This window comes from Pimephales promelas, chromosome 25 (genome assembly GCF_988280905.1).
Source record: "Pimephales promelas chromosome 25, fPimPro1.hap1.1, whole genome shotgun sequence".
Taxonomy (NCBI): Eukaryota; Metazoa; Chordata; class Actinopteri; order Cypriniformes; family Leuciscidae; genus Pimephales; species Pimephales promelas.
In genome coordinates, this window is record NC_142793.1 from 9,843,646 (window position 1) to 9,871,546 (window position 27,901).

General features: G+C 40.1%; 1 protein-coding gene and 2 long non-coding RNA genes across 3 annotated transcripts in view; all 3 read left to right on the top strand.

Moving 5' to 3' along the window:
• LOC120473328 (SITS-binding protein) overlaps nucleotides 1-27,901 on the top strand; it is a 75,543-nt gene that overhangs the window by 43,690 nt on the left and 3,952 nt on the right. Inside the window, exons 5-9 of the mRNA XM_039663114.2 lie at nucleotides 14,209-14,403; nucleotides 17,598-17,866; nucleotides 19,528-19,664; nucleotides 22,342-22,463; nucleotides 24,406-24,585. Of these exons, the coding sequence (XP_039519048.2) occupies nucleotides 14,209-14,403; nucleotides 17,598-17,866; nucleotides 19,528-19,664; nucleotides 22,342-22,463; nucleotides 24,406-24,585 (903 nt within the window). The remainder of the gene's footprint in view (nucleotides 1-14,208; nucleotides 14,404-17,597; nucleotides 17,867-19,527; nucleotides 19,665-22,341; nucleotides 22,464-24,405; nucleotides 24,586-27,901) is intronic.
• Nucleotides 441-1,060, top strand: LOC120479997 (uncharacterized). The gene is made up of 2 exons (XR_016150665.1): nucleotides 441-582; nucleotides 694-1,060. It is a non-coding gene; the product is annotated as an uncharacterized LOC120479997 (long non-coding RNA).
• LOC120479980 (uncharacterized) lies at nucleotides 5,899-6,468 on the top strand. The gene is made up of 2 exons (XR_016150664.1): nucleotides 5,899-5,990; nucleotides 6,102-6,468. It is a non-coding gene; the product is annotated as an uncharacterized LOC120479980 (long non-coding RNA).

Sequence of the window (27,901 nt, forward strand, 5' to 3'; positions counted from 1 at the left end):
AAAATAACACTGTCTGAGACAGATGATTACTAATCTGGGGTGTGTTTCCTAAAAGCATAATTAGCCAACTATGACTGCAAGTTCTGTCGTTACCAACATAAATATATATATATATATATATATATATATATATATATAGATTCCTCATTATCTGCAATTTCAATGGGCAGCTACACGTAAGCCGTCCGCCATATTGGAACAGGCAAAGCTGGTCCGTCAACACTCGAGAGCAAATTGACTGAAAGTGATCGCAATAGACTTCAGCTGATGTTTTTGCAAAACTAACACAATACAACAAGACGAAGGTGTCAGCTAACACTACATTAAAAAGTTACCATAGTAAAAACATGTAATATTGAGTTTGTAACAGCTTGCAGTTACATTTGTCTTATTAGCTCTCTGTACTATGTAATACTCCGTTCTACCACTAGGTACTCTAGTAAGGAAGGTTCCTAGTAGCATAAAATGGTAGAAGAAGTAGAGTAAGGAAGGAAGGATGTGTTAAGCACATGGAGAAGCTTCCCTACTAGTGTGGTCATGTTTTTCCCTGATTTGAGGAACCTGTGGTTCTTATGCTCAAACGTAAGTGTTCAGTTTGTACTTTGTTTGTATGTGTAATGTTAGGTGATGTGTCAGCAAATGAGATGTAAATGTGTTATGGTGGCACTCAGTTTGTTTGTTTGTTTGATGCAGAGGGTTCATCGTGCAGGCATGAGGCAGCAACTCATCTATAACTAAACCCTTGACCAATATGGAATTAATTGTCTACAATCACACCTTTGGCATCTGCTGTTTGTGCCTTGAACTACAGTTTGTCCTAGTATCAACCGCTGCTTGGACACTTGGATCCATACCATTGTAAACTCTTCCGCTCTTCGCTTAAGTACAGTTTCTTGTTACTTGTGGGACTCTAAGGACTGAACTCTTGGCTACCAAAAGCATTATTGGGAAGAGCTGAATTAGCCCTATTGTCTTGTAAATGAATGCCTCATGTATTTTGTATGGTTACTGCCTGAATGCTGATTTATGGTATAATACACATGGCTCATTGAAATGTGAAGTCTCTGGTCCCTCACTTTATTATGTAGCAATCTTTCTTAGCAAGCTTTCTTGAAAGTAGATGTTACATAAAATATGGCGCCCGAACAGGGACAGGAAGCAACATTTTGTTGAATCTTGAAGAGAGACATAAATTCTATTTGCAATGAGCCATTCTACACAAGTGTTTTATTGTGACCATAGTTTGAGGTATCTTTACATTTCATTTACTTTGGGTCTTAAGAATTAAGATTACTTAAAGAGGTTGTTAGTTGCAAAATGGCTTTCTCACAAAGAGAGGCAGGGGGAAATGATCCTTTAAGTCCAGACTATTCTTCAGCACCTTTCACTACACGCCGTGAGCCTGTCAGAGACCTTATTCATTCTCTTAGTAATTTGTATCTGGAAAATGAACAGGAAGATCTAGAACAAGAATATGATTTTGATGATTCTTTGTTGCCTCCTCCTCCTCCTCCCAACGAAGATGATGACTGTTTGGCCGCAAGAATGCATAAAATTGAATGTAAAATGGAGGGTTGGGAGGGATCCTCTAATATACACTTTAAAGATATCCAATACCAGTTAGATGTGCAAAGTAATCGCATGACTGCCATTGAAAATCAGTTGCAACATATTTTAAATTTGCATCAAGATCATCATACAGAGATACAGCAGTTAGAAGACTCTTTATCTGCTAAACTGGAGGCTGGATGCGGGCGAGTAAAAGTCACATTGGAAGCTAAGGTCCAGGATTTGGAAAAAGCAACTATGGATTGCCTGAAACGGAGAGATAGCCAGTTGAGATCTTTGATTCAGTCTTCTGAGGGAGCCACTTCTACCCCAAATTTTAACCACACTGGAGTAACCCATAGTTCCTTCAGACCGATGCACTGTCAGACCCCTGTCAAATTAGAATTTCCAAAGTTCGGAAGTTTGGATGGAGAGGATTCCATTACGTATCTGGAGCGATGTGATGAGTATCTAGCTATGCAACCTTTGAATGATGTGGAAATATTATCCATGCTTCCTTCTGTATTAACATACACAGCTAAAGACTGGTGGTTGGCAGAAAAGAAGAAAGTAAAAACTTGGGCACAGTTTAAGTCTGCTTTTCTTCAATCCTTTTTATCTGAAGATCACGAGGTTGAAGTGGAGAGAAGAATAAGAGAACGGAAACAAGGAGTTGATGAGAGCATCCGGACATTTGCATACCAGTACCGAGCGCTATGTTTGAGGTTGAAACCAGCGATGACAGAACGTGAAATCCTTCAAGCAACACTTCGGAACTGTAATCCAAAAATAGCTAGTATTTTACGAGGTACTGCAACTACAGTGGATGAGCTAGTACGGGTAGGAACACTCATAGAGAGAGATATTGCGGCTGAGAGAGCTTTCTGGAGGCAAAGGCATCAAGAAAACTCCCCTAAGTCTGCTGAAGCCAATAGGAACTCAAAAGGACGACCATTTAACCCGCATATTGCTGTCTTTTCAGAACATGATGGAAAGCCGATGTCTACATTAACTTTACCCATAACCATAAAAGGCCATCAATATCAAGCAATTCTAGACACCGGAAGCACTTATTCAATAGTACAAGAATCCTGTTGGCAGCAATTGTCACCCAATGAAGTTATGCAGTCAAGTAGGGGACAGTCATTTTCACTCGCAAATGGTCATGTACAGACAGCCTTGGGGAAGATAGCTTGGCAGGCTACAGTCCATGGTCATGACTATCCGCTAAGGGCTTATGTAATGAGAGACAGTGATCTGGCGTTCTCAGTTGTACTAGGGCTTGAGTTCCTGATGACTTCCGGTATCTGTCTTGATTTTAAAAATTCCACTTACACATTACCGGAAGACAGTGACACAATTTACTCCTTCAACACTTCTTCACCCTTGCCAATGGTCAGTCTGCACCTTGCACTACCTTTAGTGCCAACGACTTCCACTACACTAACGGCTGTAAAAGAAGTAGTGAATCGAGCTGACGCTTCTAAAGCGCAAAAGCGGCAGTTAGAAGGTCTAATGCTTGATTGGCCGACAGTATGCACAGATAATTTGGGACAGACTACTTTGATTCACCATCGAATTCATACGACTGACGAGATTCCTGTGCGTAAGAAAGCTTACCCCGTTTCCGTTACCAAACAAAAGTTCATAGATGAAGAGGTAGAGAATCTGTTGAACAAAGGCATCATAAGGCCATCTGTTTCTCCTTGGGCTGCACCAGTAGTCTTAGTGCCAAAGAAGGATGGTAGCACTCGCTTTTGTGTTGACTACCGGGGGTTAAATGCAAAGACTCCTCTTGATGGATTTCCAATGCCACAGATTCAAGATATCCTAGAATCCTTGTATGGAGCGACCATATTCAGCACATTGGACCTTAAATCTGGTTACTGGCAAGTAGGAATGGATGAAGACAGTATTAAAAAGACTGCTTTTGTCACCAGAAACAATCAATTTGAATTTGTTCGTCTTCCTTTTGGTCTCAAAAACGCCGCTGCAACATTTCAAAGGCTAATGAACAACGTTCTGAGAGATTACTTGGGGAAGTTCTGTTTTGTTTATCTTGATGACATTGTGATCTATTCCGGGAGCATTCAAGATCACTTCCAACATCTCAAGCAACTCTTTGCAAAGTTGGAAGCTTCAGGATTAACTCTCAATCTCAAGAAGTGTTCTATGTTGCAAAAGACCATCACTTACCTAGGACATGTTATTTCTGGAGAAGGAGTCCGTACTGAATCCTCAAAAATTGAAGCGGTCCGTGATTTCCCGGTACCCAAGAACGTCAAGGAGGTACAGAGATTTGTAGGCCTTGCAAGTTGGTACCACCGCTTCATTCCTCATTTTTCTGAGCGAGCAGCACCTTTGTACGCGTTAAAAGGGAAGGATGCAGTGTGGGATTGGACAGTTGAATGTCAAAAAGATTTTGATGATCTTAAAAGTGCCCTTCAACAAGCACCAGTTCTAATGCCACCTGATTTCACAAAAGATTTTAAAGTACAAACGGATGCTAGTGATATAGGATTAGGAGCTGTTCTGACACAGGAGGTTGATGGATTGGAGCATGTCATCGCTTATGCTTCGAGACTGGTTCATGGAGCTGAGAAATCATATTCTACAGCTGAGAAGGAGTGTTTAGCCGTGGTGTGGGCTGTAGAAAAGTGGAGACAGTACCTGGAGGGAAGAAACTTTGAAGTACTCACAGACCATTCTGCCCTGACTTGGGTATTCAATCAACCCAATCCATCCTCCCGTTTGACTAGCTGGGCTTTAAGGCTGCAAAGTTTTAACTTCACTGTTAAGTACCGTAAGGGATCCTGTAATGTGGTACCTGATGCCCTATCCAGAGGCATACCTGTGCAAGAGGTGGTAGGTCACATTGCCCTGTGTCAACCCACAAAACCAGACCCTAATTTACCAGTCAGCTGGGATGAGATTGGGAGAGCTCAAAAGCTTGATTCTTCTTTACAGACCTTATGGGAGTCAGCTAAACAAACTAATACTGACCCAAGCCGTGTTGCTTACATTGTGGAAAATGACTACTTGTTTCGTAGGGTACCGGACAAGCAACTAGGGTACACTAATCAGCTAGTCATACCTGCATCATTGAGGGAAGCATTCCTGCAATTTGCTCATGCAAATCGATTGAGTGGTCATCTGGGAAGAATGAAAACTCTACGGAGGCTACTTGACAATGTTTATTGGCCTGAAATTCGCAAAGATGTTTGGAGTTTCTGTAAGGTATGTAAGACGTGTCAAACCTACAAACCAAGAATCACTAAGCTATCTGGATTGTTGCAGTCAACCCCAGTAGTAGAACCGGGATATATGCTCGGAGTGGATTTGATGGGTCCTTTCCCGAGAAGCCCTCGATCCAATGAATTCCTATTAGTCTTTTTGGATTATTGCAGCAAGTGGGTAGAACTCTTTGCTCTACGGTCTTCGAAAACTCACCTCATAACCAACATACTGATAAAAGAGATGTTCACAAGATGGGGAACGGCGGTATACTTGGTTTCAGACCGAGGACCTCAATTCACTGGCCAGCTACTAAATGATACCTGTAAACGATGGGGGTGTGGTTCAGAAACTCACAACAGCTTATCATCCTCAGACCAACTTAACTGAGAGGGTCAACAGAACTTTGAAAACGATGATAGCATCTTTTGTCCATGATAACCATCGTGACTGGGATAAGTGGTTACCAGAGTTCCGATATGCTATAAATTCGGCGTGGCAAGAAAGTACAGCTCTTACTCCAGCGGAAATTGCACTTGGACGCAAGTTAAAAGGACCTCTTGAACGGTTAGTCCGCAAGGCGCCTAATCCTGATCATGTAGCCTATACCACAATTGAGAGACAGAATATTCTTCTGGACCAAGTGAGGGAGAAAACTAGTCAAGCACAGGAGAGGCAAGCCAAGTACTACAATAAACGAAGAAGGGCTGAAACCTTTGAGGAATGAGATCTGGTTTGGGTACTGACTCATCATCTTTCTCGAGCTGCTGATTACTTTACTGCCAAGTTAGCTCCAAAATGGCAGGGACCTGCAAAGATTTTGAAGAGAATGAATAATGTCAATTACAAGGTAGTAATGCTTGACAATCCGAACCAATGTGATACTTACCATATTGAAAAGTTAAAAAAATTCTATGGGAGTATTTGAGACTTTTCTTTAGGGAGAGGGGTGTGTAACAGCTTGCAGTTACATTTGTCTTATTAGCTCTCTGTACTATGTAATACTCCGTTCTACCACTAGGGGGTACTCTAGTAAGGAAGGTTCCTAGTAGCATAAAATGGTAGAAGAAGTAGAGTAAGGAAGGAAGGATGTGTTTTTTTTTTTTTGTTTTTTTAGGAAGGATGTGTTAAGCACATGGAGAAGCTTCCCTACTAGTGTGGTCATGTTTTTCCCTGATTTGAGGAACCTGTGGTTCTTATGCTCAAACGTAAGTGTTCAGTTTGTACTTTGTTTGTATGTGTAATGTTAGGTGATGTGTCAGCAAATGAGATGTAAATGTGTTATGGTGGCACTCAGTTTGTTTGTTTGTTTGATGCAGAGGGTTCATCGTGCAGGCATGAGGCAGCAACTCATCTATAACTAAACCCTTGACCAATATGGAATTAATTGTCTACAATCACACCTTTGGCATCTGCTGTTTGTGCCTTGAACTACAGTTTGTCCTAGTATCAACCGCTGCTTGGACACTTGGATTCAGACCATTGTGAACTCTTCCGCTCTTCGCTTAAGTACAGTTTCTTGTTACTTGTGGGACTCTAAGGACTGAACTCTTGGCTACCAAAAGCATTATTGGGAAGAGCTGAATTAGCCCTATTGTCTTGTAAATGAATGCCTCATGTATTTTGTATGGTTACTGCCTGAATGCTGATTTATGGTATAATACACATGGCTCATTGAAATGTGAAGTCTCTGGTCCCTCACTTTATTATGTAGCAATCTTTCTTAGCAAGCTTTCTTGAAAGTAGATGTTACAAGTTGATACTTATAAAAACACAAAGCAACACATTCTCACCTGTGAAAGGTTATCCCATTTCTTTGGGAATAGAAATCTCAATGGTTTCACAACCAGAAGCTGGTTATGAGCTTATTATATCAGCATGTCAATAATATATATTAGCACCATTTTTGAGTAGTACACGTGTGTGTAAATGCATAGAGAAAGCCCAAAGTATAATATGTGAGGAAACCATAGGAGGAAACGTACTGGTTACTTAGCGTAACCTCTGTTCTTTAGAAGAGAGAACAAGTATTGCGTAAGTTGCTTACGCTATGGGTTAAGTTGTTTTCTCGAGGTATGAAGCCAAAAAATTATCCTTCATTTTTTATTTATTGTCAACGCAGTGCAGCAGCTAGCAGACCTAGATCAGGCTGTCTAACGTGCTCATTGGCTGCCCTGCAGCAACTGTAGTAGCCTACCACTGAGCCTGGCATGGCGTGTCACAGCCCGCCAGAATGGGTGTGGCTTAGCGTATAAAAGAGATGCTCGGAGACTGCTTCCCTGGTTTTCATTGACTGAAGCGAAAGTCGCCTGTGGCGCGAGCACAGCAGGTTACGCAATACTCGTTCCCTCTTCAGACATCCCAACCTGCAAGAATTCATTTCCGGGAGGTATATTTCGGTAACAGGATCTTGGGTGGGAGGGAGGGCTAACTTTCGCGTTCGCGAGGCACACTCTGTCTCTCCCTCTGTACAGTGCACGCGCAGCGCGTTATGTATGTTATGCGCGCAGTATGTCTCGCTCTAGATTCCGGGAGATTTTAACTAATTTGCGGGCATCAGGGAGACGCTATCAATATGCGGGAGACTCCCGGAACTTCCGGGAGACTTGGGATGTCTGCCTCTTTTATACCTAGGTTACGCTAGGCAGGCGGCTAGCAACGTGGGCGGCATATGTACATAAGCACTCCTAGGGAATACCGAGCGGCGTTGCCGGCATATATAAAGCATATCAACCCAATATAGTGCAAGTCACGGGAGAGCTAAGTCACGTGAGAGTAGCCTGCGCACGATCAAATCTGGGCAGAACATACATCCCACTTATTCTGACAGAAGTATAGCCTGCAGAGCGGGAACTTCGAGGTTATAAAACCTATCAAATGTGGATGGGGAGGCCCAGCACGCTGCTGGACCATAACCACGACGAGGTCACACCTCTAGTGGAATGAGCCCTGACGCCCAAAGTGTATTGTAGACTTTTTGATGCATAAGCAGCTGCGATAGCGTCCACTATCCACCTGGACAGGCTTTGTTTCGAGGCGGCGAGACCCTTTGCATGCCCACCAAACGAAACGAAAAGCTGCTCCAAGTGCCTGAAAGGGGCGGAGCGCATAATGTAAGCCCTCAGCGCCCTGACAGGGAAGAGGATATTAACATAGCTCTTGTTATCGGATGCTGGCAGAGTGTCAATGACTTTAGAGACATAACCATGGCTAGGTTTGAGGATGACTTTAGAGTCATTCGGTCCAAACTCAAGACACGCAGCACTGACGGACAGCGTATGTAAGTCCCCCACACGTTTGACTGATGACAGAGCAATCAGAAAAACGGTTTTGAGCGAGAGGTACTTTAGATCCACGGAATCTAATGGTTCAAAGGGATATGCTTTCAGGGCCTCATGGACCAAAGAAAGATCCCATATAGGAACTGACGGGAGGCGCGGGGATTCATCCTACTGGCTCCTCTAAGGAAGCAGATGACAAGGTCATTCCTTCCTATTGACCCTATTCCTATTGAACCCTGCAACGGCCGCCTCATAGACTTTAAGCGTGGAGGGGGACCTTCCCTTATCCAACAGCTCTTAAAGGAAGCGAAGCAAACCGAGTGACCCCACACGTTCGTGGGTCCAGATTTCTGTCAGTGCACCATTTGAAGAAGACAGACCATTTAGCGTGCACGTAAAACCTTCTCGTAGAGGGAGCTCTAGACTGCGTAATCATGTTCTTTACTCCTTCTGGCAAGACAACGGGTATCCATTGATCAACCATACGTGCAGAAACCAGCGCTCTGGATGGGAATTACAGATTAAGCCGCAGGCTTGAGAGAGGAGTTCTGTCCTCACCTGAATCAGCTAAGGGGCTGTGTGTGACAGACGCGCCAGCTCGAGAAACCAGGTTTGGTTCTCCCAACGTGGGGCTAGAAAGAGTACAGAGTGGCGCGAGTGGGCGGCTGGGCCAGATTTGGGCCAGTGCGTCCTCGTTCTATGAAAAGAACATTGGGCAGTGAGTTGTCCTTTGATGCAAAAAGAAGACTTCTGCTTTGCCAAATTGGCGCCTTAGCAACTGGACTGTTAGGGGGTGCAGGGGCCATTTCCCCGGGGGAACGTTATCCCTGGACAGTTTGTCTGGGGCATCGATCAGGTGGCCTGGCACATGTGCAGCTCTCATCGAGCGCAGAGAGTACTGAGACCAAACAAGGAGGCATTCTGTTAGATCGCAGAGGTTCCTGAATCTGACACCGCCCTGACGGTTCACGTAGGACACCACAGACATATTGTCCGAGTGGACTAGAACGTGGAGGAAGCACTTCCGTGCGTTCTCGACCGCTATCATCTTCAGACAATTTATGTGAAGAAGCTTCTCTTGGTCTGACCGGTCTGCTCTCGAAGGGATCGAGCGCCCCAACCTGAGTTGGAGGCGTCCATCGAGATGACCTTTCGGTACGAGACAGATCCCTTCATTGCCCCACGCTGATACCTGTCGGCCACTAACCAGGGGTGCGTTTCCCGAAAGCACCGTTAGCCAACTATGGTCGCAAGTTCCGTCATTATCAGCATAGTTCAACGAGTCGGTGTTTCCTGATACCATCGTTCCAGCGAACATTCGCAAATTAGTTGTGTGGTTTGAACGACAGCTCTCGACCTGTGGTCAGAGGCATCGTTTCTATATTGCATGACATTTGGAGGTAATAAATCCTTATCTTGAGCAAAATAAGCAAGCTGACATTCAGTACAACCGGTGCCTTTTATTAAGAATACATGCAAATGTAATTTACGTCTTTTAGTTTTTCAAAAGATTTGACGTAACGTGTTTAAAAAAAGGGCGCATGTGCGAACGTGCTCTACTATGTAAGAACGAGCCAAATATTGAGTCTGGTAATAAAGCAAAACAACTGAGAGCAATTAGAAATAGTCCTCAGATGACATGTCTGTAATTTGTATAAAACAAATCTAGCGTTAATTGGATCTCAAACAGTTTCAATAAAAGTAGTTCTTACTCCACCACGTGCGAAACCAATGTGGTTGAACGATACTTTGCGACAGTGGGTTTCGGGAAACAGCCGTGACTAGCTAGTTGATTTCTCCAACGTTGCATCGTACTATGGTAGTGAAGCAGTAAACTACGTTGTTGTACGGGTTGCAGAATTTCCAATAATCAGAGTAAGCACTTTAGATGTTTAAGGAGTAACTAAACACTTAACCAACTTTTTTTAGTTAATGATCTGTTAGAATTGATCTTTATTAATACCAGTCATTGATTCGAGTAACTTTTTTGACGTTGTTTATAAAGTGTTTTATTTCTACAATATATGGTGTAAAAGCGTCTTAGTGCTGCCCTCTTCAGGTTGAACGGTGGCTACTGCAGTTGAATTGTCCTATTGGATTTTAGCGGTTCTTCGTGACGTACGCAGCTTTCAGCTCACCACGCGATCTACGCCCTTGGCAAAATATAAACCATCTTGTGTCGTCAAAACCACTGTAGCGAATCAGGAATTGGAATTGTGAGTATTGAAAACGATCAGGATAGAGCGTTTTAGCATCTATTTCGTCCCCTCTATCTCCGCTGGGGTCTGCCCACTTTTTCAGCATTTTCAAATATTGCCAGTGGGTGGAGTCAGGCTCTGACCAGGGGTTTAGTTACCCTTTAAGACTTGACCAAACCTCTTCAATCCCGTTCACATGCATTTTTCGTTATTCTGTGTAATCGCTAATAATTGTGGTTATTTTTTGGCCATATTGGATTTTTTTTTTTCACCTAAATGTCTTTATTTCGTCAATATACTTTATGTTCAAAATCGTGGAAAGTTGTCAACTTGAACTTAGTTTCTTCAGCGGCTCAGTTTCTTCAGAAACGTGATGCCTTCTTTACCGCTGTGTTACTGGATAGTTTGACCAGAGTGGAGTAGATGAGATTGAAATGTTTACAATGCTTGTTTATTGCGAATAAAATCTGTATATGCCACATTTTATTATGACTATGGTTGCAACGATAATGAGCTTAATCGCATCAATTTGATCAGATTAGTGTGCCTACATGAGGGAAAGTTTAATCGCATTTTGCCTAAATCTCATCATAATCGCATTACGAGGGTGCATGTAAATGCAGTCATTGTTAAATTTTACAATTCGCTTATGCGTCCAAATAGTGACAGCTAATGTGCACAACCCTTACATTAAACACATGAAAATCTGTGCATTTTAAACATCTTGTAATAAAAACAGATTTAAGGGCTTTGAGTTTTGAATTGTTGAGGCTTTGGGATAGAATTTTTACTAGGCTTAAACTGAATTAAAAAAATATTGTTTTGATCAAAAAACAGTTAAAACAGATGCCATAATTTACTAACCCACACGTCACACCAAACCTGCATGACTGAGTGAACAAACTAGTGACCGCTAGTGGTGCGTAAATTACACACTTCGCCATTATTTCTCGTGCGGTCGATCGTGAGGTTTCTGAAGGTACTCATTATAATCACAAACACAGGCTATGGGTCTGGCAGAACACGTTTGGTTTTCATACCGATGTGCATACCAGGCAGAGTTACCAAGGGACGCGGGAACACTGTGTTCAAGTCGAAACGTCTCACGTTAAAAGCCACCAGCTGGGCTGTTAAGTTCAGTCTGACAGAACAAAACAGTCAGAGTTGGTCAGTGTTGTGGACATGAAAGGCTTGATTTTTCTAAGCGGATCTGCAGTCGCTGGAGAGGTCAGGGAAGTGTGATCTGATCCCCTGAGAGAAAGACACACATCTCTGGTTCACTCCAATGCCAGCAGGGAACTGGTTTCCAATTAGGTGATACTTGTTTTGCTATGGGGACTGATATGTACCAGTGTAGGCTATCTGTGTCATGTTAGCTGGAGATTTATGCTGCGTTTTTGCTACTTTTACGTATTTGGCAGATGCTAAGAAGTTAAAATGCATTCAAGTCATATATTTTATCACAAAAATGTACAAAGTGGGTGAGACTTAACCCCTAAATTTCCCACATGATAACCACAGCTTAACGTCTCTGTAGCATTCGCTCTAACCAACTTTTAACATCATGCTAATGGTAAATATCACTATGTAGTTTGGCCAATGACAAATGAGAGTGTTGATGTTGGAAAAGTACATACCTTATGTTTTTAAAATTTTCAATGTATACTTTTTTATTATTATTGTGTATTCCAGCCCATTCTCACCCCCAAGGCGTCACCTAACTGACGCCTTGGGAAGCATTTTGAACATGCTTCAATATCTGACGCTTTAGGCGCCCTTTAGCGTCAGTTAGATGAAAGGGCGCCTAAAACGTCAAATATTGAAGCATGGTCAAAGGTGACGCCTTGGGGTGAGAATGCGTTGTGTATTCATAAATATCATGATGTTTTTGGAGTGTCGCGCTTTATGGCATTTCACAGCCTGAACTTGCCATAAAAGGACAGTTTTAAGAAACTTATTGACATTGTCACATGAGGTTCTGCTGGGGGTACACTATTATATGATTTTCCTGTTTTATTATATATTTTTATTCCCATCAACGTAGTGTCAGCCCAGATCCGGCCCTACACCATTTCATGTGTACCAGATGGGCTGACACCATATTGTTGTCTGGGTAGTTGCACCACATGACTTGATATGAATAAATAAATATGGTTCATATATGACATTTATAACCCAGACATTTCTGACTTCATGCCCCCAAAATATTTCAAAATGAAATACATGAACATTAGGGGATGAGATTAATACGTTCAGCTATTTATTTTAGTGGGTTGAAGTCACTCAATTTTAAGAATGTACATGTATAATATTGCATAATATTTATACACAATGCATTCTCACCCCAAGGCGTCACCTTTGACCATGCTTCAATATTTGACGTTTTAGGCGCCCTTTAGCGTCACTTACATGACGCGATCCTACGGCGTCATCTAACTGACGCTAAAGGAAAGAGGACGCGGTTAGGTTTAGGTCTGGGGTGGGGGTAGGGTTACACGCGATCCTAGGGCGTCATCTAACTGACGCTAAAGGGCGCCTAAAGCGTCTCGATATTGAAGTATGGCCAAATGCTTCCCAAGGCGTCAGTTAGGTGATGCCTTGGGGGTGAGAATGGGCAGTTATACAATAATAAATAGTATTGTATATGCGGAGTAAAAACAGGAAAAACATGTCCATAATTTACAGGACAAGAACACAGAACTACTATTGGCCAGAAAAAAAAAATGCTTCAGATTTTCCATTTTAGGTCTGTCTTTATGTCTTTATTTATTGTTTCTATCATTTTTTGAGTAGTCAAGACATTGTTCTGCATGCTTGACTGATCTCAAAACTGAGTGGATCGTTTCACAGCTGAATTCCTCTAGAAAGATTAGAGGCAGGTGAAAGAGGAAAAATGGGAACTTTTTGCCAAGGAAAGAATGTTCTCAATGTCTAAAATACTTAAAAGGCTTATCAGAACATTAACGTCAATGCAAAGCAGAGTGCAGCCCTCCTTTTACAATAACTCCTATACATTTTTTTCATACACCATTTTCATGGTTATACAGTATCTTCCCACCCTTTTTAAATACAGTTTTAAAATAACTGTTTTGAAAAGAACACATTTCAGATGTGGTATAGGCTCGATTTCTCTGCGAAATTTGTTTTGCAGTGCATACAATTAACTTGTTTTGATTATGACCTCGACTAACGAAAACTAAGGACTTTATAACAAATATGTCAGTGAAGCATAATTGCATGTGTATCTGATACACGTCCCACACGTTCCCGTATCCCAACCTGAATAAATGTCTTACCGCTAAATTGCAGTGGAAAACCTTCCATTGTGTGAAAGTTATACAAAACTCCAATCGGGAAACAATCCCAATGCTTGTGTTTTTTTTCTTTGCTAGTTTCCATTTTAGCCTGAAATAACACAGTCGTAAGCAAAACCAACAGCTTGACTTGGAATGGATTTGGTTATAAACACACTTGCCAGTATTCGCTATTTATTGCACAGATTCCTCATAAGCGCAGTACGATATGATTAATATAAAAGACATTATTGTTGTATTTTCTCAGACATTGTGGCACTGTTAGTGACTGTCATGGTAAAAACATTAATAGAGGTATTATTTTCAGGGATGGTGAAACAATGATATTTTCCGTACTGTTAAAACAATCAACAAAGTTTGAATCCCGAGACGATAAAGCTGGCTGCCAAAATCTGTAAGAAAACTGCTACTTACCGGCAAAGTGTGTGTTAGTGAACCCCTGATTTTAACTCATTTTTAAATCAATAGTGGAAATTGTCACGTCACCTAAATGCCATAGTATTATAGGCCCTGTTTACACCCGTATCAAGCTTGATTTGTAAGGTTCAGTGAGTCATTTGCACCACTTTTTTTAGCAGGTGCCATTGGCCAGACAAAGAAAACATCTTTGCTAATTATTTCTCGTTTTTGTAGGACCACAGCTACCTCAATGGAAAGAAAAGGACGTCTAAGAGACAGACCAGGGACCTCCCTTTTGTAAAGCTTCTAAACATTTCCATCACCCTGTCCCCGTACCTGAGTGTGGACTCGCAGCCGTTTCAGACCTCCGTTCAGGCGGGCTTTGAAGACTTCTGGCTGAGCCAGCCCTCAGGACCACAGGGACGACTGGTAACACTGTTTATGCATATGAAGACATGAAGCCAATCATTTTAGTATTTTCACTTCAATTTTAGTTAGTTTTTGGGATACTGTGATTTAAGGTGACATAGTTCCATTGTACATACTCAAATGAGTACTGCGTAATATTAATCAGCTACATGTACTTAATTTTTGCTGTGTTGGTTTAAGAAAATGAGATTTATATATAGATACACTCACCTAAAGGATTATTAGGAACACCATACTAATACTGTGTTTAACCCACTTTCACCTTCAGAACTGCCTTAATTCTACATGGCATTGATTCAACAAGGTGCTGAAAGCATTCTTTAGAAATGTTGGCCCATATTGATAGGATAGCATCTTGCAGTTGATGGAGATTTGTGGGATGCACATCCAGGGCACGAAGCTCCCGTTCCACCACATCCCAAAGATGCTCTATTGGGTTGAGATCTGGTGACTGTGGGGGCCATTTTAGTACAGTGAACTCATTGTCATGTTCAAGAAACCAATTTGAAATGATTCGAGCTTTGACATGGTGCATTATCCTGCTGGAAGTAGCCATCAGAGTCAGAGCCATCAGCCACACTTTTAATTTAAGTGAACTTAAAACAATGTTCATATCAACCCATAATAAATGTCATATTTACCTCATTCTTATCAAAGCAAATATACCTAAATTGAATAAAGTTATCAAACACTTTACAGACTTAAATTAAATATAGATGAATCCTTATTTCATAAGGTCCGTGTACGTTGCGTTCATTCGTTTTTTCGATTTTATATTGAAAGTAGAAAAATGAGAAAACGGCTCATTTATTCTTTTTTCTTTTTTCCCAAAAAAAAAAAATAATAAAAAATGAGAATTCGGCTTGATTTTTATATTTTTATGTTCAGCGATGAAAAAATGGATTGAATATTCGATTTCCACGTGTGGGCAGCGCCCCTTTCCGCTGATTGGTCAACCAAATATCAACACTTTCATCTCTTCCACAGTTTCCACAGAATAACAGTCCTCCGCTGCTCGACTGATTCTTTACCACAAATCGTGCTGAGCAGGGACTAGAAAGGGTTTTCTTGATTCAATGATTCAATGTCCCAAATATAACCAAGTGGTTCATGAATGAATCAGCGTTTTGAACGAATCGGTTGAATGAATGACTCACTGACTGACTAGAGACAGTTACGTGCTGCCACCTACTGGGGGTCTTACTCTCATAATCTAAGTATTGTTTCATTTTGTCATTAATTTCATATTTAAAAGGCTATTCAAAATGTTATATTTTAAACGTTGATATCATAATACTATGTAATTGTAATTACTGTGTAATTCCTCTGAGCAGCATTAAACAGTTAATTAATAGTAGGCTAATAGGTCTACATGCCAGTTCAGAATTCAGATGCAGCTTCTTTGGTTGATACCATAGACTGTAATTTAATTAACAGCTTATTGTCTTATTGTTCTAATTAAATTTGTCGATTAAATTTCCAATTTTTTTATAAAAGATGACAAATAGCCTATATTTAAAAAATTTTCGAATAATTGCCCTTGCAAAGGTGAACATAATAAGCTATGTGTAACGGTCACCAGGTGGAGTGCCCTTGAGAGTCACCAGAGGGCACTCCACACCAGATGTTCATGTTTCCCTCACAACTACGTTTCCCAGAACTCACTGCCCGGACTCATCATCACTGATCACATCCACCTGTACCTCATTCACTGATTGCATTCACCTGTCTCATCATCCTGTTAGTCTGGCTATATATACCTTGTTCATTCAGTCACTCACCGCGAAGTCTTGTTTTAGTGTTACACTGCAATTCTGAGCATTCTACGGTTTTCTTGTCTCTTGGTTTTTGGATATCTTGCCCTGTTCCCTGGATTACTCTCTTGCCTCTGGTCCCTGCCTGTTTTGTTTGTTTCTCTGTGTATCTGTTATGAACTGCTCCGAGACTGGGAGATGTAGATCCAAATGCAGCTTTAATATAAGAATAGTCGTACAGGCAGGGTCGAGAATCAGCAGACAGGACAATGGAGAATACACAATGGGAATCCAAGAAGCAGGCAGAGGTCAGGGCAGGCAGCAGTAATCAAAATCCAAGAACAATCCAAAAGTCAAAAAACCAGAAAACAAACACAGAAAATGCTCAGAAATGCAGACAAACAGTACAACAAGACTTCGCAAACACTGAACGTGAACACAAGGTATATATAGACACACTAACAGGATGAGACACAGGTGAATGCAATCAGTGAATGAGGTACAGGTGAATGTGATCAGTGATGATGAGTCCGGGCAGTGAGTTCTGGGAAATGTAGTTTGTGTGAAACATGAACATCTGGTGTGGAGTGCCCTCTGGTGACTCTCAAGGGCACTCCACCTGGTGACCGTTACATAATGAAAGCTATAAGCTATGAAAAACAAACAAACAAACAAACAAACAAACAAACCAACAACATGGACCTCATATTTACTTTGATTATTTTATTTTTAGTTATTTTAGTATTTCAACTTAAACTAAACCAAAATGAGAAATGGTGCCTTGACAACTTGCTCAAATAACATTCAAAATAAGTTTCAGGGTTTTCTTTTATTTCAGTCAATGTTTAGTTTCAAGTGTTGTTTATTATTTTATTTATTTTAGTTTTAGTTAATGTGGGGTGCCTTTTTTTCAGGATCTATACAAAAAATCAAAAAATACATAACGTTTTTTTAATTCAGACAAAGAATTGATTTTTAAAATATTTTTGGGGGCAGAAAGTATAAAAAAAAAAAAAAAAACGTGTGACTGTCCTGATATAATAATAAAGAAAAATAGGCTCATTAAAAGAATAGAATTATTTTTGAAATTCTATTTAATTCTCTTATTAAGTAGTTTGGCAGTTTGAGGAGGCAACTATAGTTCAGGTTATAAAATGTCATGTGGCGCAACTCAAACAAAAAAAAAATTATTTAAATTTATGGTAATAGTAAAAATAGTAGTAAAATTTCTAAGGATTAAGATGTGTACACTTACGCAAAAAAATTACTTGATGTCATTTAATCTAAACTTTTCTTGAAAATGGTATAAACATTTTTCAGAACGATACAGTTTGACCTCAAAATAACTTTTTTTAAGAACTATTTTCTTTCAATGGACACTTTTATTTGTTATTTACCTACAATATATTTACCTGTTCATTATTATTTCTCGTTCATAAGGTGCCTATGTTGACTCAGTGGAAGGGAAAGTACAGTGTGAAGCTCAACATCACCAACCCTAAAGCCACGAATTGGTTTCTGGACAAAGTGGACAGCTTACACAGTCATTTGGGCATGGAGTATGTCATCCTGGAAGGCGGTGAGGGAAACCTTTTCGAGGATCAGGCCCTGCGCCCCCCTCTTGCATCAGTCGGGGACGAATACATCACACGCCTTGCTGACCTGGCAGAGAAGATCGGGGACAACACCATTGTGACCTCAGGAACAAGGTATTTGGTGTTACTGTTTAAATAATCCCGATCAATCACTGAATTTGCCAAGTAGGTCATGGAGCAAAATCCTTGTTGGTCCTAAAATCTTATTTTAGGTTAGATTTAGGGATGGGGTTGGGATTTACAGGTGGTATCATTAGGTTTGTTTCACCGGAATGTTGTTCAAGGATCAACCGGAAATGTTAATCCAAAAATCCGTCCCATTTGGCATCAATGGTAACCTACCACAATTGAGACTTTGTTCAGACAGGGAACCAAAATCCGAAATATATTCTTAGCGTGTCCGACTCAAATATGTAGTTGTACTGTCTAAATCAAATCCAAACCTGATCCAAACCACATGCATATGTGTAGGACTGTCAAACGATTAATCGCGATTAATCGCATCCAAAATAAAAGTTTGTGTTTACATAGCCTAATATATGTGGGTGCACTGTGTACAATTATAAATAGACACACATGCTTGTATATATATTTAAGAAATATTTTCATATATATATACTGTATATAGATTTATATATAATTTATATTATATATAAATATAAATATTTTATATATAAATAATTTTTTTTTCTTAAATTTACATGCATGTGTGTGTTTATATATATATATATACAGTATATATATATATATACAGTATATATATATATATATATATATATATATATATATATATATATATATATAAAATAATTATACACAGTGCACCCACATATATTATGTAAACAGAAACTTTTATTGTGGATGTTATTAATCGCGATTAATCGTTTGACAGCCCTACATATGTGTGATTTGAAATCTGATTAAATTGGATTTTGGAAGATCTTATTTATTTATTTTTCATGTTATCAGCACTGTGGAAATACCATGCGTAACCACAGGCATAGTTTACAGTTTTTCATCCCTTTTCCACATTAACAGCCACTCATATTTGGAGTCGGAAAAATGCAAAGAGGTTTTCTTAAACAACAGTGTCATTTACTAGCATGACTTCGTCATACTCATATTCTAGAGAGAATATGAATCTGAAACTCCTCCATTGGGCTTTAATTATGAGGCGTGTCGTAACCGAACCAGGAAAAAAACAAACTCTGCACTCAATTGGATAGTCGGTAGACCTACAACCAATCAGAGCAACGCAGTAAGTCAACTACTTTGCATAGCGCAGTTTTCAACTAACTTACTTATTTTAGAAATAAAATAACAAGTGTTGCTTCTTTTACTTGGTCCTCCATGAGTGCGACCAAAGGAGAAACCACGACGACCACAGACTTTTCATTCCGTCCCATCTTCTTAACGACCGTCAGAGCCAGCTGCTAAGTTACACTTTTCCCGAATCATGTAGGAAGGACGGCAAAAATATCTTTCCATCGTTTAAATCCCGCCCTGGCAATTTGATTGGCCCGTTCATTTTTTGACTGATCATAATTTCTCCTCAATGGATCGAGTCCAGAGCGAACTTCCCGACCAAAAAAATGTTGTGGGCTGGGTTCGGGCTGGCATCCAGGCTAGTCATTTACCATCGCAGGATGTAACTTAAGTCGATTATGGTTTGAACAATCAGATCTAAAATATGCAAAAGATCACATGTGGACCGGACACAAATATCAGATAATGTGTCGAATTGTTTTGTAACTGGCCGATTTTTGTTTGCACAGGTCCAGCCACAAACCGCTGTTCATCCGCATGAGTGCACTACAGTCAGACTGGAGTTACTCCGGCCTCAAGGGCATCATTCCATCCCTGCTGCATCACAGTCTTTTGGGATATCATTTCTTCATTCCTGACGCAGTAGGTAATGCCTGCCCACACACACACATGAATTCACATTTACACACATTTATCTTTTGTGACGATGCATTCCATAGAGAAAGGAAATATCATTTAATCAACTGTCTTCTTGAATCCTTTACAAAAACAAAGGAGTGTCTTCACCACTAACTAGCACACAATTGGTAAATCTTTTAAGAACATGACCAGGTCACATTTCAAACACAAATCAAGGGAAAGTTGGTAACACTTTACAATAAGGTTCATTAGTTAACATTAGTAAATGCATTAACTAACATGAACTAACGATGAGCAATGCATTAGTTACAGTGTTTATTAATCTTTGTTAATGTTAGTTAATATAAATACAGCTGCTCATTGTTTGTTCATGTTAGTTAACAGTCCATTAACTAATGTTAACTAATACAACCTTTGATTTTAATAACGTATTAGTAAATGTTGGAATTAATATTAACTAAGATTAATAAATGCTGAAGAAGTATTGTTCACATATTGTACATGTTAACTAATGTAGTTAACTAATGTTAACTAATGAACCTTATTGTAAAGTGTTACTGGAAAGTTTTTATCTGGGCAACGATTAATCGCGATTAATCGCATCCAAAACAAAAGTTTGTGTCTGCATAATATAACATTTTACATATAAATAAAAAAAAACATTTCTTAAATATAAATATATGCATGTGTGTGTATATAACCAAAATCCGAAATATATTCTTAGCGTGTCCGACTCAAATATGTAGTTGTACTGTCTAAATCAAATCCAAACCTGATCCAAACCACATGCATATGTGTAGGACTGTCAAACGATTAATCGCGATTAATCGCATCCAAAATAAAAGTTTGTGTTTACATAGCCTAATATATGTGGGTGCACTGTGTACAATTATAAATAGACACACATGCTTGTATATATATTTAAGAAATATTTTCATATATATATACTGTATATAGATTTATATATAATTTATATTATATATAAATATAAATATTTTATATATAAATAATTTTTTTTCTTAAATTTACATGCATGTGTGTGTTTATATATATATATATACAGTATATATATATATATACAGTATATATATATATATATATATACAGTATATATATATATATATATATATATATATATATAAAATAATTATACACAGTGCACCCACATATATTATGTAAACAGAAACTTTTATTGTGGATGTTATTAATCGCGATTAATCGTTTGACAGCCCTACATATGTGTGATTTGAAATCTGATTAAATTGGATTTTGGAAGATCTTATTTATTTATTTTTCATGTTATCAGCACTGTGGAAATACCATGCGTAACCACAGGCATAGTTTACAGTTTTTCATCCCTTTTCCACATTAACAGCCACTCATATTTGGAGTCGGAAAAATGCAAAGAGGTTTTCTTAAACAACAGTGTCATTTACTAGCATGACTTCGTCATACTCATATTCTAGAGAGAATATGAATCTGAAACTCCTCCATTGGGCTTTAATTATGAGGCGTGTCGTAACCGAACCAGGAAAAAAACAAACTCTGCACTCAATTGGATAGTCGGTAGACCTACAACCAATCAGAGCAACGCAGTAAGTCAACTACTTTGCATAGCGCAGTTTTCAACTAACTTACTTATTTTAGAAATAAAATAACAAGTGTTGCTTCTTTTACTTGGTCCTCCATGAGTGCGACCAAAGGAGAAACCACGACGACCACAGACTTTTCATTCCGTCCCATCTTCTTAACGACCGTCAGAGCCAGCTGCTAAGTTACACTTTTCCCGAATCATGTAGGAAGGACGGCAAAAATATCTTTCCATCGTTTAAATCCCGCCCTGGCAATTTGATTGGCCCGTTCATTTTTTGACTGATCATAATTTCTCCTCAATGGATCGAGTCCAGAGCGAACTTCCCGACCAAAAAAATGTTGTGGGCGGGGTTCGGGCTGGCATCCAGGCTAGTCATTTACCATCGCAGGATGTAACTTAAGTCGATTATGGTTTGAACAATCAGATCTAAAATATGCAAAAGATCACATGTGGACCGGACACAAATATCAGATAATGTGTCGAATTGTTTTGTAACTGGCCGATTTTTGTTTGCACAGGTCCAGCCACAAACCGCTGTTCATCCGCATGAGTGCACTACAGTCAGACTGGAGTTACTCCGGCCTCAAGGGCATCATTACTAAATACTAAATAATTCTACACAGTACACCTGCATTATGTAAACAAAAACTTTTATTTTGGATGCGATTAATCGCGATTAATCGCTGCGCAGCACTTAAAAAAGTATTATATTTTGCATTAAGAAAATTAACCCCCTTTTTAGGACAGTTATGACTGTTTTACTTTGACAATCAGGCCCATTTCACTCACAAATGACTGTAATATTAAACCGTAGAAATATGTTAGATATTAAATATACTGATTTAGATTTTCAAGAAATGCATTATATTGTCAGAATCTCAACTAAGAATATTGGGAAAAGCAGCAAATAAGCACACTTACTCATGAAAATAATAATAATAATAATAATTTAAAAAAAAAACATTTTTTATAGACAGTACTTTATATTATATCAATTATAATTTTGTATAAAACAGTTTTGAATAATCACAAATGATTATATATATCTTTTTTTTTTACATGTGAATGCATTTGCATTCCTCAATGGCAGGAGGCTCTTTCTCTGCCGAACTGGTTGCAGACGACGAGCTCTTCGTTCGCTGGCTGGAAATCGCAGCCTTTCTTCCTGTCATCAGCTTCCAGACACCTCCGTGGGTCTTTGAGAACGAATGGGTGAGTGCAGCAAGGGCGAGTCCTCGGCCCTATTCGGGTTTTGCTTTCAGTTCAGTTTTTTCCCCCCTGTTGAGGTCAGGAAAGAAAAAGGGATAACATGGAGCTAAGTGTAATAAAGACTGAGTTCCCTGGTAGGAAAACTGGGCGCAATATGTTGACCATTGAGAGTTAAACGCCTCAGAATGAGAGATTTCTTTTTCACTCTTAACATAACAGTAGGAATCTAATACTCATTCACTCCATGGTGTATCATGAGAATGCCCTTCTCCAAACACTAGCTAAATACATACCAGAATATGTAGTCTCAAGCACTGATATATTTGAGCACGGTTTGAGTTTAGGACCGGCACAGAGGATCCTCCAGGTGGCCGTTTTTCTTGCATTTCATGGTGTAATTGCTTGGCCTTTCCCCAACATCACCTGTGGTTAAGGGTCCATATGGTCTGCATTAGTGTCTCTTTCAAATTTATGACTCTCAATCTTAACTGTAATGAGAACCGCTGCACCAGGAATAATGAATCGCTGGATAAGTGGAAAAGAAAATTTCCAGAGACAATTACAGGTTTGGTTTGTGATTTGACTTTGCAGTCCAGAATAGGAGGTGTTTTTTTTTCTTGTTTTTTTTCTAATCACTGGTAGATGTAGAGTTTTCAATGCATTTCATTGCTATGAATGGACACATGTGGTTATATTTAGCAGAAAGTAGAGGGACAGCTGACTTTGAAAATGAAAATTTTGAAAGTTAATCACTGCCATTACAATTCATTTCAAGCTTAAAGAGATAGTTCACCCAGAAATGAAAATGAAGTCATGATTTACTGTACTCACCCTGGTGTTGTTTCAATGCATTATGCCCTTTATTCTTATTTTTCAGAGCACAAAAGGATAATTGTTTTTTTTAAATGTCCTGCTCGCGCTTGTCCATATAATGGCAGTGAATAGCGATCAGCATTAAGCTTTTTTTCTAAAAAACAAAAAGTATCACAGAATGATCTCATGCGACCCGTGTCGTATACTGTATATTACAATTGTTGGAATCCAAGGTACTGTATGTATGTGTCACATGGGGTCATTCTGTGATGCTTTAGCATCTTTTTTTAAAGGTTGATGCTGGTCAATATTCACTGCCATTATATGGATGCTCATTTTGTGGTCCAAAAAACAAAACAATGGCATATATACGACAGGAAGAATACCAGGGTGAATAAATGATGACTTAATTTTCATTTTTGGGTGAACTCATCCTATAAAAAATAAGTTGTGTTACGATTACTTACTGTCTGAGAATAAAGGCATTTGGAATGGCATTGGAAGAATAAATTAAGACAATTTTAGGGTGAAAAATCCCTTTAAGAACTTTATGCCATCTATTTCAGTGAGGAAATAGTATTTGAACATGCAGTGGTTTTGGTCTTGGCTCATGAGTATTATCTGGACAGTCTTAACCTCTTTAAATCATAATTAATCAGTATAGATGTTAAATGTGCTGATATTACTGAAAGGTTTTACTTGCCTTTATTTTCCATTCTGTTCGATTGGCCTCTGCAGGCAGTGTGTGTGGGTGTACTAGCTTTTGTGCGATTACCCAACACCAACACCCATTAGAGACTCAATGACTATGTTGGGTCTAAATAGGAGGAAAATGGGAATGGAAGCCACAGGCCTGTTTTCCCCATTTAAAATTAGACCGAACTCAGGCAGTTATTCAAAATTCATCTCATGAAACTTTTTTCAACTAGAGAATACATTTTTTATGAACGTGGTTTTGCTTTGTTTCCGTCACCAGAGGCTGGCTAGGATGTTAAGTGAAGGATGTGACCTCCCAAGGAATGTTAGAAACAAACCACAGCAGAACTAGACAAGAACAGTGTCGAACAAAACTCACATCTTCTTTCATATACGTTTTATTAAGCATTCACTGACAATCTCACCTTCCGTCTAGGTCCTAAACCTCACCAGATTCTACATAGTCAAGCACCACGACTTTGTCGTTCCTTTGATCCTGAAATATGCTGAAGAATGGCAAGAAGCTGGAAACCCAATCTACAGACCGCTGTGGTGGCTCAGTCCAAATGACCCAATCACATTCACCATTGACGATGAGTTCCTCATTGGAGATGAGGTAAGCTGCTTCCAATCAGCCCGTTTAGGAGGAACCTGAGTTTAAACTCCTTGCTCAAAAACAGTGACCGGGATTTTACCATGTAGGACATGTATCATTTGTTGGTTTTGGAACAACACAGTCCAAACCTCCAAACCTAACCTGAAATCAGAAGGAGATTAAATGTTTTCAGTGTTAATTTTGTAAACATAATTTCTGATGGGATGTTAGTCAAACGAAGCTGAGATAAGGAAGACTAGATGCGCAGTGTTAAAATATAAAACCGTGTTGATGAGAATATGAAAAAAATAACAACAAGAGATGGGTGAGCTGAAGCTGAACAGTGAATGAACAATGGTTACGTGAAGCACTTTGCTAGCAGGTTAAGGGCACATTTACACAACAATGATGTACTAAAAACGGAAAAATGTTTTCTTTGGATTTTTACCGTACAGACGACAACGTTGTCAAAACGATCTCCGTTTACACGGATCCAAAAAAACAACTGATAATGCTGTATTATTCATGCCAGGCCAGTAGGGGACGATGTCACTTTATAAAGAAACACTACACATAGACTGAACATGCAATACACATGTGCATGATGTCACTGTTGGTGACCATACACCTGCATTATATGACTGACAGACAAGAACGGTTTGACCTAAAAATATCAAAATTGAAAATACTGTGGAAACAAAGACACCTACATATTGTAGGCCCTTGAGGTAAGCTAAAGCATACCAAAAATTTATTTCAAAGTGAACTATCCCTGTAAGACGTTAAGACGACTGCTCTAAAAAATTCCCAATCTAGCTTATTTTGTAGGCCTAACTGTTTCTTATTAACTGGGGTGATATTAAATCATGAATATCAAAACTGATATATCGGGACAAAATCTCGACTCGGACTTGCTTCCTCAAAGACTCGGCCTTGACTCGGACTCGACTGTATTTGAAAACCAACAGACTCGGTCTCAGACTCGACCCTTCAAAGACTCGGTCTTGACTCAGACTCGACCCTTCAAAGACTCAGTCTTGACTCGGATTCGACTGTATTTGAAAACCAACAGACTCAGTCTCGACTCGGACTCGAGCCTTCAAAGACTCGATCTCGAGTCGGACTCGACCCTTCAAAGACTCGGTCTTGACTCGGACTCGACTGTATTTGAAAACCAACGGACTCGGTCTCGACTCGGACTCGACCCTTCAAAGACTCAGTCTTGACTCGGACTCCACTGTATTTGAAAACCAACGGACTTGGCCTTGACTCGGACTCGACCCTTCAAAGACTCAGTCTTGACTCGGACTTGACTGGATTTGAAAACCAACGGACTCGGTCTCGACTCGGACTCGACCATTTAAAGACTCAGTCTCAGCTCGGACTCGACTGTATTTGAAAACTAACGTACTCGGTCTCAACTCCGACTCGACCCTTCAAAGACTCGGCCTTGGCTCAGACCTGACTGTATTTGAAAACCAACGGACTTGGCCTCGACTCGGACTCGACCCTTCAGAGACTAGGTCTTGACTCGGAGTCGACTGTATTTGAAAACCAACGGACTTGGTCTTGACTCAGACTCGACCCTTCAAAGACTCAGTCTTGACTCGGACTTGACTGGATTTGAAAACCAACGGACTCGGTCTCGACTCGGACTTAACCCTTCAAAGACTCAGTCTTGGCTCGGACTCGACTGTATTTGAAAAGCAACATACTTGGTCTCAACTCGGACTCGACCCTTCAAAGACTCGGTCTTGGCTCTGACTCGACTGTATTTGAAAACAAACGGACTCGGTCTCGAATCGGACTCGACCCTTTAAAGACTCGGTCTTGACTCGGACTCGACTGTATTTGAAAACCAACGGAATCGGCCTCGACTCAGACTCGACCCTTCAGAGACTCTGTCTTGACTCGGACTAGACTGTATTTCAAAAACCAACGGACTCTGTCTCGACTTGGACTCGACCCTTCAAAGACTCGGTCTTGATTCGGACTCGGCATAGGCGGTCTCGTCCCCATCACTACATTTTTGCCTGGACTCGACCCTTCAAAGACTTTGTCTTTACTCAGACTAGACTGTATTTGAAAACCAACGGACTCTGTCTCGACTTGGACTCGACCCTTCAAAGACTCGGTCTTGATTCGGACTCGGCATAGGCGGTCTCGTCCCCATCACTACATTTTTGCCTGGACTCGACCCTTCAAAGACTTTGTCTTTACTCAGACTAGACTGTATTTGAAAACCAACGGACTCTGTCTCGACTTGGACTCGACCCTTCAAAGACTCGGTCTTGATTCGGACTCGGCATAGGCGGTCTCGTCCCCATCACAACATTTTTGCCTGGACTCGACCCTTCAAAGACTTTGTCTTTACTCAGACTAGACTGTATTTGAAAACCAACGGACTCTGTCTCGACTTGGACTCGACCCTTCAAAGACTCGGTCTTGATTCGGACTCGGCATAGGCGGTCTCGTCCCCATCACAACATTTTTGCCTGGACTCGACCCTTCAAAGACTTTGTCTTTACTCAGACTAGACTGTATTTGAAAACCAACGGACTCTGTCTCGACTTGGACTCGACCCTTCAAAGACTCGGTCTTGATTCGGACTCGGCATAGGCGGTCTCGTCCCCATCACTACATTTTTGCCTGGAGATGAAGCTTTTCATCGAGTCCTGTGAAATGTCTCTTACTGTGACAGCTGCCATAGTACCTGTCCCCGAATGTTGACTGTGTGTCCGAGTGACTGGAGGGGGCGTGGCTTAGCCATAGGTCAAACGCAATCAGGAAAATGTTCCTATAGCGCAGTGGTTCTAAAACCTGTCCTGGAGGACCCATCAACACTGCACGTTTAATCAAACACACCTGATTCATACTCATCAGCTCATATGATAATGAGCTGATGATTTGAATCAGGTGTGTTTGATAAGGGAGACAAAGAAAACGTGCAGTGGGGGAACCATTAGCTCTCTGGGAACCACTCTGGTGGATAGTTGCTATAACCAAGTTCCTAGAACTACCGGGTACGAAAGCCCCTTTTCTGCTCTTTCTGCAATATTGCACTAAATCATGGACAGTGAATAACTAAAGCATAAAGAATTCACAAAATTGCATAAGAATTGTGTACTCAATTTTATTTCAAGATAGTCTGGCGTTACAATTTATTTACTTTTGGTGTACTGTGGAGTGGGTAAAACTGTTTTTATTGGCAGGCTAGCCGATACTGTTGACTCGCGCTAGTCTAGCACCGGCGAACTATGCAACTGGAATGACTGGATAAAAATGTTTGAAAACTGTCTCCACTGATAAATAACACTAAGGCTAATTTGGCAACACA